At 33.2% G+C, this 11,369-nt stretch overlaps 3 protein-coding genes across 3 annotated transcripts; 2 read left to right on the top strand and 1 right to left on the bottom strand. All coding sequences in view use genetic code 12, as the record gives it.

Moving 5' to 3' along the window:
- Positions 1–2,965: 2,965 nt before the first annotated feature.
- Positions 2,966–6,460, top strand: J8A68_006093 (PEP3; the record flags this gene model as incomplete). The annotated part of the gene is made up of 1 exon (XM_049410230.1): positions 2,966–6,460. The coding sequence occupies one exon, from the start codon at positions 2,966–2,968 to the stop codon at positions 6,458–6,460; it is 3,495 nt and encodes a 1,164-aa protein (XP_049260632.1).
- A 285-nt stretch (positions 6,461–6,745) lies between these two features.
- On the top strand, positions 6,746–7,648 carry J8A68_006092 (uncharacterized protein; the record flags this gene model as incomplete). Its single annotated transcript, XM_049410229.1, has 1 exon — positions 6,746–7,648. One exon carries the CDS (start codon positions 6,746–6,748, stop codon positions 7,646–7,648), a length of 903 nt encoding a protein of 300 aa, XP_049260631.1.
- Positions 7,649–7,830: 182 nt separating this feature from the next.
- On the bottom strand, positions 7,831–10,899 carry J8A68_006091 (uncharacterized protein; the record flags this gene model as incomplete). The annotated part of the gene is made up of 1 exon (XM_049410228.1): positions 7,831–10,899. One exon carries the CDS (start codon positions 10,897–10,899, stop codon positions 7,831–7,833), a length of 3,069 nt encoding a protein of 1,022 aa, XP_049260630.1.
- Between the last annotated feature and the right edge of the window lie 470 nt (positions 10,900–11,369).

Raw genomic sequence — 11,369 nt, 5'->3', positions numbered from 1 at the left:
ATTTTAAAACATTCATCGTTGTTTATTACAAGTATCAATTGAGTGTGTAACTATTATCAATTGAGGGTATGTGTGTAATTAAAAGTGGATGATGAAATTTTAAGTTGAAAAAAAGAGATAGCCAGCAGAATTAATTAATTAGCGGGGATGGTGGGTGAGTGGATCTAACACCGAGTGAGAATATTTTTATAAAGGGGGAGAGAATACGAATATGATACAAAATCGGTTAATTAGACAGAAAAAATACATGGAATCATCACTCACACTTTTCATTTTATAATTAGCATAGCCCATTACGAAATTTAATTAAACTAAACAAGGTCATTAATTAAAGAAAAGGGCTATGCTATTGTAGAGAATTAGAGTTTGCGCTAACATTAAGTGTAAAATGAAGTAAATTGTATTACTACAATGGCAGTACACCGAAAAACCAATTAATTCTGTTCCCCTACGATAAAAAGCATCCAGTAAAAGGATGGGCTCGGTATATTAACTATCAAGATGAAAGATCTGATAATGCGAAGTATTATCAGATTTCCTTTTGGATTGAAACTTCCTAAAGATGGTTGAATATATCACCTAAGGAATTCGAATTCTTTATGAAGAGTTTGTTAGTATGGTGCATCAAGATCTATATATGGATCTTAAGTCTAATAATGTGTTTATCCTTCGAACCCTAGTTCTCAAAGGAAAATTCTAGATAATTTAACGAAACAGCATTGAATCGTTTTCCCAGTGGATACGTATAAGTTAAGATAACGGAATTCTCCCCTCAGGGTGATAGCTTTTAATGTCTTCTTGTGATGATGTATGTTCACAATGAAGATTTGTTCAAGTAGCAATGGAAACGGTGTCACCGCACATCGGATCAAGCGATCTTGTCCCACGCTTTCAAGTTAGAAGAAAGGGTTGGAGGATATATCATCGCAAGAAGATATTCAAAGTTCTCTGTTGTATAATATCAAGTAATTCATCCGATCTCTATTGTTGCAAATATTTGTTAATACCCTGGTAAAAAGTATTGTATCGTCTCCTGCACACCAGAGGTGAGGTTCGCAAAATGTGACAACGACGAGAGTAAAGTACTCGCCACCTCATATTAGCTCTTAAGTAGTGTATAGCTTTAACTAAATGAATTAATAATCCATTTTAAAATAAGCTAGCCATGAGAATTTATCATTAATTAATTTGGATGTGAAAAAAAATGTGTTGCAAAATTCAATGGTTTCTTTTAACTACCAAGACTAAATGAATAGTACTAGTGATCTGTTTAAGACTGAGCTAGTCAGTCAACTTGATATGATGGATGGGTAGGAGATAGTGAAATATAATTTATCCTTGATGTTATCTTTCCTTCTTCACTTATACATGGGGTGTAACTTATAGATGCTTTACACGACTGATATACCAATTTAAACATCATCTTTCCAACAGAGAATGACCTTGTTAGATTAATTGTACTGATTATTTCATAGATCATAAAGAGAAAGGTATTGCTAGAAACTTGACCTTCCTACATATCCTTAACCGTTATGCTTAGCACCTAGAATTGGTTTATGTTGGTCTCTTTGCATGGGTCTAGATTCTTCGATTTGTTTTTTTGTGTTTGTTCCAAAAATTTGCAGCAATATTTTAGACGCCCAAATTGCGAAAAAATTAAAATTGTTCTCCGTTTCTTTTCTTCTTTTACTTTCCACAAAGAACAACTCACCAATTCAATAATATACTTAATTCATTCAAAACCAATCTCATCAATCCAATAAAAGCCTTTATGTCATTGAATGTTCAGGAATGTATGGTTGTTAGAGAGAAAATGGGGCCCATTTGGAGCAATTAAACCACAGAAATAAAATTAGACCACAGAGAATAATCGGCTCTCAGGATCCACAAATCAATCTCAACCATCATTCATCCTATTTCCTCAATAATAATATTCATTGTCCTGTTTACTATTATTAGTAAACGAGGCCATTATCTTTCCATCACCCGCCATGATACATTAATCATTACTTTTAAATCAAATTTTCCCACTATTGTATTAAAACACACAAAAAAAAAAGCATCGAGTACAATTGATGACCATAGACAACTTAGAGAGAGCCTGGCTAGATTTCATGGATCAGTTTAATTAAGCCTTTCATACTTGATTAGCCACCTGACCAATGGTTAGTTCTGTGTGATGGGTTTGCTATCTGAATTTAAATGGATGAAGGTTTGTCTTAATCTAAGGTTGGAAATGACAAAGAATAAGTAATGAAATTAGGAATTCAATGAGTTTTTGCTGTTGACGATGGATCAATTGGGAAGAATTACAAGTGGAGTCCAATGAAAACGAGAAATTGGTGGCAATACAATTTGGAGAAAGTTTGACTGGATTTCAATGGATTGAATTATTTCTTTCATACTGGATTAACCACCTGACCAATGGATAGTTTGTGTGATGGATATTATTCTGATTTCAACGAAAGAAGGTTTGTATTAATCTAGGTTGGAATTAACAAGTACAATGGGTTTGCGAATTTGATGTGGATTTCCATTGTGGTGAGGTTTGAATTTAATCAAAGATTTCAATTGTGGTGATTTTAGAATTTGATCTAGGATTTCAATTATGGTGATAGAAAAATTGGAAAGAATTTGGTTTCAATAGCTGTGATCGGTCTCCTAATAGATTATCGTAGGTTTGAATTTGCTTCGGGGGAAAGGGGTTGGAGGGAAGAGATAGTGGATTATAGGATCTTATCCATGGGGATGGGATTACCTGGGAAGAAACTAACGTCATTTGAAACATGGTAGCGTACAATGTCGTTCCCCATATAAGTTAAGAGACATTTTTGGTTCGTATCAAATTACTAAACGACATTTACCATTTTCAACCAAAACACCATTCAGCTCTTTAGCGAGAAAGATATCTACTAACTAATAACACTAGTAATACAATTTATCTATATCAACCCCATTTGATACAATGTCACGCAATGGCAAGCAAAGGGGCAGTCCGACATTTGCTCCTACGGAATCATTGAATTCTTCATATACAACAACATCATTAGATCAACAACAAGCATCAATCTATAATCAATTACAACATCCAACATTTGATATAGAACCGGTTCAATTACAATTCAATATCAATCATAAATTGAATCAATTGTTGGTAGAGAATGATATTATGTATTTATTACTTGATCATTCAACTCTTTATAAGATTGATTTAGATAATCCTTCACAAGTTAAGAAATATCAAATACCAACTGTTGGTACAGGCTTAACAAAAGTACAGAATATTTGGTTACATCCAAATGGATTTCATTTAATTGTTCAAACTAATGATTTTAATTATTTTTATTTAAATAATTATTATACTTCATTTAAACCATTACCTAAATTTAAAGGGATAAATATCACACAAATTGCATTTCCAAGAGGAGAAACTGATCCGTCAATGATATCATCTGGAGGAACATCATCAACTATTGGTCCAACGGAAACCTTATTGATAGGTGCACAAGATGGTACAATATATCTTGGGTCAATAAAGCCACATGATCCAACTACTCAAGATAAGAAACGTGATGATAAGTATTTGAAATCAGTGTTTAAATTAGATCATCCATTGCAAGGTCTAACTTTCTCCAATAACAAATCACAAATAAATATGGTCTCAAATAATAAATTATACACTTGGGATTGTTTTGATACCTCATATAATGAATTAATCAAAGTATTCAAATCCACTTCTCCACAAATTACTCCACTTAGTCTTTCAAAATCGAAATCCAGAATGGTATTTGCAACAAATTCTCAAGAATTTATCATATTTGATCCAATTTCTCAAGATTTATATTCCAATGATCAAGAAATCCAATTATCACAAGTTGATAACCTATCATTTAGTGAAGGGACATTACACGAGATTCTCCTAACTGATCATCATCTTGTTGGATTAACGCATTCTTCTGAAAATTTGGTTATATTTAATAAATTGGCATTAACAAAACCACCAATTAAATTAAATTTAAAACAATTCATATCACCAGGTGAACGAATCCATGGAATAACTGCAGATTATCTGTCTCATACCTATTGGTTATATACCGAGAATTCAATATTTGAATTAGTTATTCAAAATGAATCAATTCTGATTTGGTATGATTATTATAAAATAGGGAAATATGTTGAAGCATTGAAATGTTTAGAAAATCAAGAAAATAATTTCTTTAAGAAAGATTTGGTATTGATTAAACAAGGATATGAATTATTACAAAAAGGAGGATTCGGGGTTGATTATACTTTGGATGTGGAGGATAAGAATGATAGAGAGAAATCTCCATTACATGATGATTTCATTAAATTGCAAGTTAAGGGGATTAATATATTGGCGAAACTGACTGAGCCGTTTGAAAAGATTTGTTTAATGTTGTTGGATATAAGTTCACATTCCAAATTGGATGCGGTTGCTTCCTCATCGGTATCATCGTTGACATTAATTGATAATTCATCTTCTTTGTTGAGTATAATTTCGGAACGTTTGCTAGTTGAGTATCTTTTGGTGAAGTATTCCATTGCAAAAGATATTGAACGAAATCAAGTTAGAATGGTTGTTTTATCAAGTTGGATAGTTGAGCTAACCTTAAGAGTAATTCATCGATTAGAAAATGAATTGTCAAAGGACAAAGTTCAAACCCAATTAAGAATTCATAAAGAAAATTTCCTTGATCAATTAAATCAAATATTTCAAGAATTTATAAATAAAAACTATAAACATCTTGATCCAGCTACTGTATATGAAATCATGAATGATATGAATTGTAAAGAAAAGTTATTATATTATGCTGAATTGATTGAAGATTATGAATTTATACTTAAATATTATATTGATATTCGAGATTGGAAAAATTCAAATAAAGTTATTATCAAGATATATTCATCTTCTAAGATGGAGGATTTGAAGGAATTGATATATAAATATTCAACGGTTCTATTATTGAATTATCCCAAGGGTTCAATCGATAGTTGGTTACGATTAAGTTCAAGCCAAGATATTTCAGATACAATGGATTTTGATAAATTCTTACCTGCAATTTTAACATATTGTAAATCAAATTCCCATGTTCCAATAATTGATAATTATGCTATTCAATTCATGCAAAAGATAATCTATGAAAAAGGATACAAAAGTAAACAGTTAAATAATTATTATTTATCATTATTAATCACTTATAAAAACCAAGAATCAAAATCCCAAATCAACAAACAAATCACCAAATTTATAAACTATGCCGCATTAGATACAAAATCCAAAAAATCACAACTATATGATGTATATTTCATCCTAAGATTATGTATTTCTCATCAAGCATACCAACCCGCAATATTCATCTTAATTCAAGAATTAAATTTATTCGATCAAGCTTTGGAACTTGCATTAAATAATGATTTGATTAATTTGGGTGAATTTGTCCTCACGAAATATGATGAATATATCAATAAGAATAAAGAAGTTGGAATATTGAAATATAATGAGGAAAATGACCATTATTATGCACATGGTGATGATGATAATCATAAACCTGAAGAAGATTTTCTTAATAGAATAAAATTGGAGGAAGCTAGTTATAGTGAGAGGAAGAAGTTATGGCTTAGGTTTTCGAAACATTTGATTGAATGGGTATGTAAGGGAAGAAAAGTGGGGATTCCTGTCATTGATGATGAGGATGAGGGTGATAGTAATGAGATCAAAGAGCCTACTCGGAAAGATTCTAAGGAATCAAATCCTATCAAAGGCTTAACGAATGATATTGCCAATTCGATAACTGGTGCCAGTAACCAATCCGATAAAGATGCTATAAATGCTCTTCAAGTGAAAAAACTAAATAAAGTCTTGACATATATCTTACAATTATCCAATTCAGGAACTAATACCAATAATGTACTTGGGTTAAAAGACTTATTACCATTATTCCCCGAAACTATCATGATCAATAATTTCAAGGATGAAATCGTAAACTCATTAAATCAATACAATAACAAAATCAACCAACTTTCAATGGAAATGAAAGAATCATTAACCATCTCATCCAAATTAAAACAACAAGTCCGTGATTCTACCAAAATCACCAATCAAGCCAAAATCTATTCTATAATTGAACCAGGTGAACCATGTCATTTATGTAATAAATTATTAGTTGGACAAAATTTTATATTTTTCCCCAATTGTCATCATGGATTTCATAAAGAATGTTTAATGAGAAATTATTTTAAATTACCAAATTTAAATTATAAATTTAAAAAGATTTATCAAAGTTTTAAACGAGATCCAAGTGTGGTTAATAAACGAGAATTAGATGATATTTTAACAAAAGAATGTATCTTGTGTAATGAGATGAATATTAATTTATGTGATAATGGTTTAATTGATTATAATAAAGATCAAGAAGAAATGAAACATTGGGAATTATAATTGCTACTGTTTATAGATTAAATAGTGTGTGTGTGTTTATTTATTTAGAAAATTATTTGGCTGCAAAAAATGTTGCAATTCTTTGCTTTTTATTAAACAACCTCAATCTCAAAAATGTAGATTATGTTTGGTCTACTTGGGACGTTAGATCTCTTCATACTTAATGTTATCTTACCATATAACGTTGTTTACCAATTTTTTGTTATGCACCTTGAATAACTAAGTTTATCATGCGTCATGGAAAGAGAACATTCACGAAGAAATAATCTGAACAACGAAATAACAATGACCAGCTATCTAGTCCTACTAATACTACTAAATATAGTCATCTGCAGCCATGAACCAGTAGCACCACCTCCTCCCAATCTAGCCCCTCCCACCATAGTCATTGATCTAGATGAACCCCAACATCTCACAGACATCTCCTACCATACCCTCGAATCATTCTCCCCCACCAAATTCATCAAAATCATATCGAAAAATCCCAAATCAGTAATATCAATCCTGTCCAAGCGCACCACCATCGTTCCCTATGACGACGTCCTAATCAACCCCGACTCCCTATCCAAACTCTCCTACCTCGAGATCAAACACTCCAACACCACCCTCACGAGACTAAACCATGCTATACCACTCACACCCTGTTTAGACACATTTTCATTCAATGGAAAAGGACAAGGAACGATTAAACTCACCAATCGAATCCAAGTCCAGGCACAGGTCTCTTTGGGAATTGGTGGAGATATTGGATTGGGGACATATGTGAACCTAACTTCGATTAGACTTTCTATGGGGAGTAAAGTGCTGGAAAAAGTGGCGAAGGCGAGATTGTTGGATATGACGGTTGCGTGTACCACTAGTGAGAATTGGACTACTAGGATATTTACATATTTGCCAATTATCGAGACTGATGTGTATGCGAGGAGATTGGTCTGGGATAAGGAGACGGGGGAGGTTGAGTTTGATGAGGATGAGGAGGATGAGGATGAGGAGGATGAGGATGATGGTGACGAGGAGGAAGGTGAAATTCTGGGGATGGTTCGGATTGGGAGAAAGAGGATGTTGAGTAATGGGTTGGTGAAAACGCTTTGTAAGAGAGGAACAGAAAAAGAGATGGGATGTTATATGGAAGATGAGAAGGTGTATACTGATGAATATGGGAATCAATTCAGTTGGTCAGATGTTTAGATCTCTACATCCCATTAATGGCTTTTAATAAAGTTTATCAATAATAAATTACAATGAAATATGCATTTGGAAAAACAGTATAAATAAATAACGTTTTCTAATTAAACTAAAAGGATCATATAAAATAAATAAAACATATTATACAAAACGAAAACTAATGCAAAAACCACATTCTCCTTCTTCTATCGTTTTCTTATCCAATTAACCAACTTATTAACACTCCTCTTACTACTAATACTCCTCATCGACAACGCTATACTATTCACCGACCTCGCATCATCATCAACCTCCCCTCCTCCACCAGCACTAGGACTTCCTCCACCACCTTCATGACTAAGATCAAACGCAGCCGACGATTTCCTTCTAATCCAAGAGCTTCCCGACCTTATCGATGACGCAATTGAACTCCTTCTTCTCGACCGTTGTTGTTGTGTATGCGACGGCGTGGGAACGACCAAATTATGATCGTGTTTATGGTGTTGTTGTTGTTGACGGGATTTATATTCTAATTTATTCATATATTCAATCCCACCTTTTTCTTCAGGAGTGTTGACTCGGGTTTCGATATCTTGTCGACTACGAATAATCTCATTATTTGGTGGTTGAGCTTTCAAATTATGTACCAGTCGTGATTGTTTCTTGGGTTTATTCACAGCAGGCGGGTGAGGTTCTGGTTTTTCATTCTGAATCTGGGGAAGTGCACATCTTGCAACAATTTCCGGCTGGGATTGGACTTGTTTCACTTGATTCAGCTTTTTCGACCCCTTCTTAAAAACCGGAATCTGGGTCTGACTCAAAATCCGAAGTTCCGCCGGCGTGACTGGTCTTTTCGGCAATTTCGAACCAGCACTCAAAATCGACGATGATGAACTATTATTACTTCTCTTTGGGGTGGTTGATGGTGATGATGATGAACTAGCCCTACGACTTTCAGGAGTGGATGTTACACTGACGTTATTACTTGATGTAGTTGTTGTGGCTGCCACCGAATCAATATCAAGCACGATTGTTTCATTATTCACAGTACTGTGGGGACTCATTAGGGTTATTTCATGATTGGAGACAATAAAATCAGATCCACCTTTTTCATCAGCTTCGTCAAATGGACTATGATTGATTTTTGGAGTTGTGATTACAATCGTACAAGGTGCTGTCAATTCTGATCCAACGGTAGGAGGTGGTGGGGTGGTAGTGGCAACTCTTTCGACATTGATCATGACTTCTGATTCTGGTTCAGGTTCACAAATCGATTCACCGCTTGAATTATCCGTCCTAGGCGTGATTTCTTCTTCATTATTCCCGGAAATCATTGATGATTGTTCAGTTGAATGGATTGTATCATTCATGGCTGATGAAAGATCTGAGGTTAAACTATTTGGACTAAAATTAAATCCATGTTGTTTCTTTGGACTTGGAGATTTATTAATATTATCACGATTGTGATTGTTTAGTGATGCAATATGAATATCAGAAGTATCTTTACTTAATTTCGAAGTATGATGATGTTGATGTTGACTATTATAATAATAATTAGCCAATGCTTCATAATTATAAGTCGATGGAGATGCTCTTCTAAATTCTCCAAATCTGATGGAATATGATAATGGAGGTGGTGGAAATTTTGTTGCCGATGATGATGAAAATCCAGACCCAGAAATACCGCCACCACCTGATGAATGTGACGTAAGTGATCTCTTTGTTTTCAAACTTGGTAATGATGATGAATGATTTAAATACTTATTTGAACCATTCTGGGCAGAATTTGACGATGTATCCAATGGGGGTGTAGCATTACCATTAATAACTCCACTACCTCCAACACTTACATTTCCATTTCCATTCCCACTTCCACTTCCATTACTATCGGTTCTGATTAAGTGAACATTATCTGTACTTGAAGATAATTTCATTGCATTTGAGATTCGATTAGATTGATCATAAAAACTTTGATACCGATTTGCTTTAGCTGCTGAACGTTTATTATCAAAGAATGAACCATTTGAAGAATTAGATAATGTTTTCTCGATTGTGATTTTGGGGTTGGATGGATTTAGACTTGAATTTGAACTATTTGCCGAAGTTATTTGATAAAAACTTGAATTCGATCCTCCCCCGAGGGTTAATGGTGGAGGTAATGGGGCTGGAATCGTGGGGGTTTCTACAAATGATTCAATTTCTTCAGGTAACATTTCTTGAACTTCTTCTTCGCTTTCATCTTCTTCTAAAATATCCGTCACTTGATCAATTTCTTCCATGGTGATTGAATGATTAGTTTCTTCTTCTACAATTGGTTCAGCAGGTAATGTTTCTCTAATTGGTTGATGAAATATACTTGAATTACTATTGAATGAATTTGTAGCCGAGTAGAAAGGAGTTACAATTGGTTGTTGTTTTATAAATGGAGAACCTAAGAATTCATCTTGTGAAGAAAATGCAGGAAGCAGTTCAGTACGGATATGTCTATTCTTAACCGATTGTGGTTGTTCTTTATTGTCATTAAGATTTAAATTTACATTTAAGATTTCATCTAAATCAATGACTGGATTTGGGATATTTCCATTACTCATTGTAGTTTCTTCAGTCAAGAAGAAACGTGGTGGTGGAATCTTATTATTATTACTATTGCTATGATTGGTTGACGTAACATGAGATGCACTTCTTCTATGTTGAAGCCGTATTGGTGAATTTAAAGAATGCATACTATATTTTTTAGATAAATTTGGTGAAGTTGAAGGTAGAGACCTTGGAGATGAAACCGGAAATGAATGTTGTGGTTGTTGTGGTATTGGTGGTGGTGATAATAAATCTGGGGTATGTACTTTATTAGGAAATGCAAATTGTTCATCTGTTGGATCATTAGTGAAATCTTGTTTATTATTAAATTGATAATATCTATCAAATTCATTATTCTCTTTATCCATATCTTCATCTACTTTATTAACCAGCAGAAGTAATAGTGCATCATTACTATGGTTGTTGCGAATTGGAATTGGAGATTGATAAGATGGCGGCAGTTGTGGTAAATGTACTTGTTGACGTTGTGGTTTATGAATATTTATAGGTGAAGAAGCTAATGGTGGTGAATTAAATAAGCCTAATCCCATTGCATCAAAGTCACCTGATATTGCTTGAGATCGTTTATGTCTATGAGTTCGTTTATGCATGGATGGTGTGGCTAGGCTATTGCCATTGTTATTGGTTGTGGGTCCTGTTGCAGCTGCAGTAGTTGCTGCTGCTGTTATTATAGACATGATGATAGTTTCTTCAATATATGATTAAGCGAATGTGAATATGCAATTTTCTTTCTGGAGTGATTTAGTTAAATAATAATAATAATCAAAAATACAAAATGGTCCTTCATATATAATAATAAGTTTCTCTGTGTGTCTGTGAATCTATCTCTTTTCTTATTTTTGTCTGTCTGTCTGTTTGCTTTAATTTTTTTTTATTTGATGTTTTTTACTTTAAAACAAAAATATGCCTAAGTTCTTATTAAAATGTAAAGGGCAAAAAAAATTATTATTAAAATTAAAAAAACGTTGCTGTTGTTACTGTCGTAGTAAGTTGTAGTCGATGTTGTTGTTGCTATTATTATGAGATCCGACAGACAGTTATTAAATAAATATAAATAAATAAAAATGGTTGAATTAATGAAGCGAATGTAAAAGAATGTTGCTATTTTTCTTTTTGGATTCTAAAAAAACCGAAGGGCAAAAAAACT

The sequence above is a fragment of the Hemisphaericaspora subhashii genome (genome assembly GCF_019202705.1).
Source record: "Hemisphaericaspora subhashii strain CBS 10753 chromosome Unknown scaffold195, whole genome shotgun sequence".
Classification (NCBI taxonomy): Eukaryota; Fungi; Ascomycota; class Pichiomycetes; order Serinales; family Debaryomycetaceae; genus Hemisphaericaspora; species Hemisphaericaspora subhashii.
Note: the sequence above shows the minus strand (reverse complement) of the source record. Positions and strands in the feature narration are given on the sequence as shown.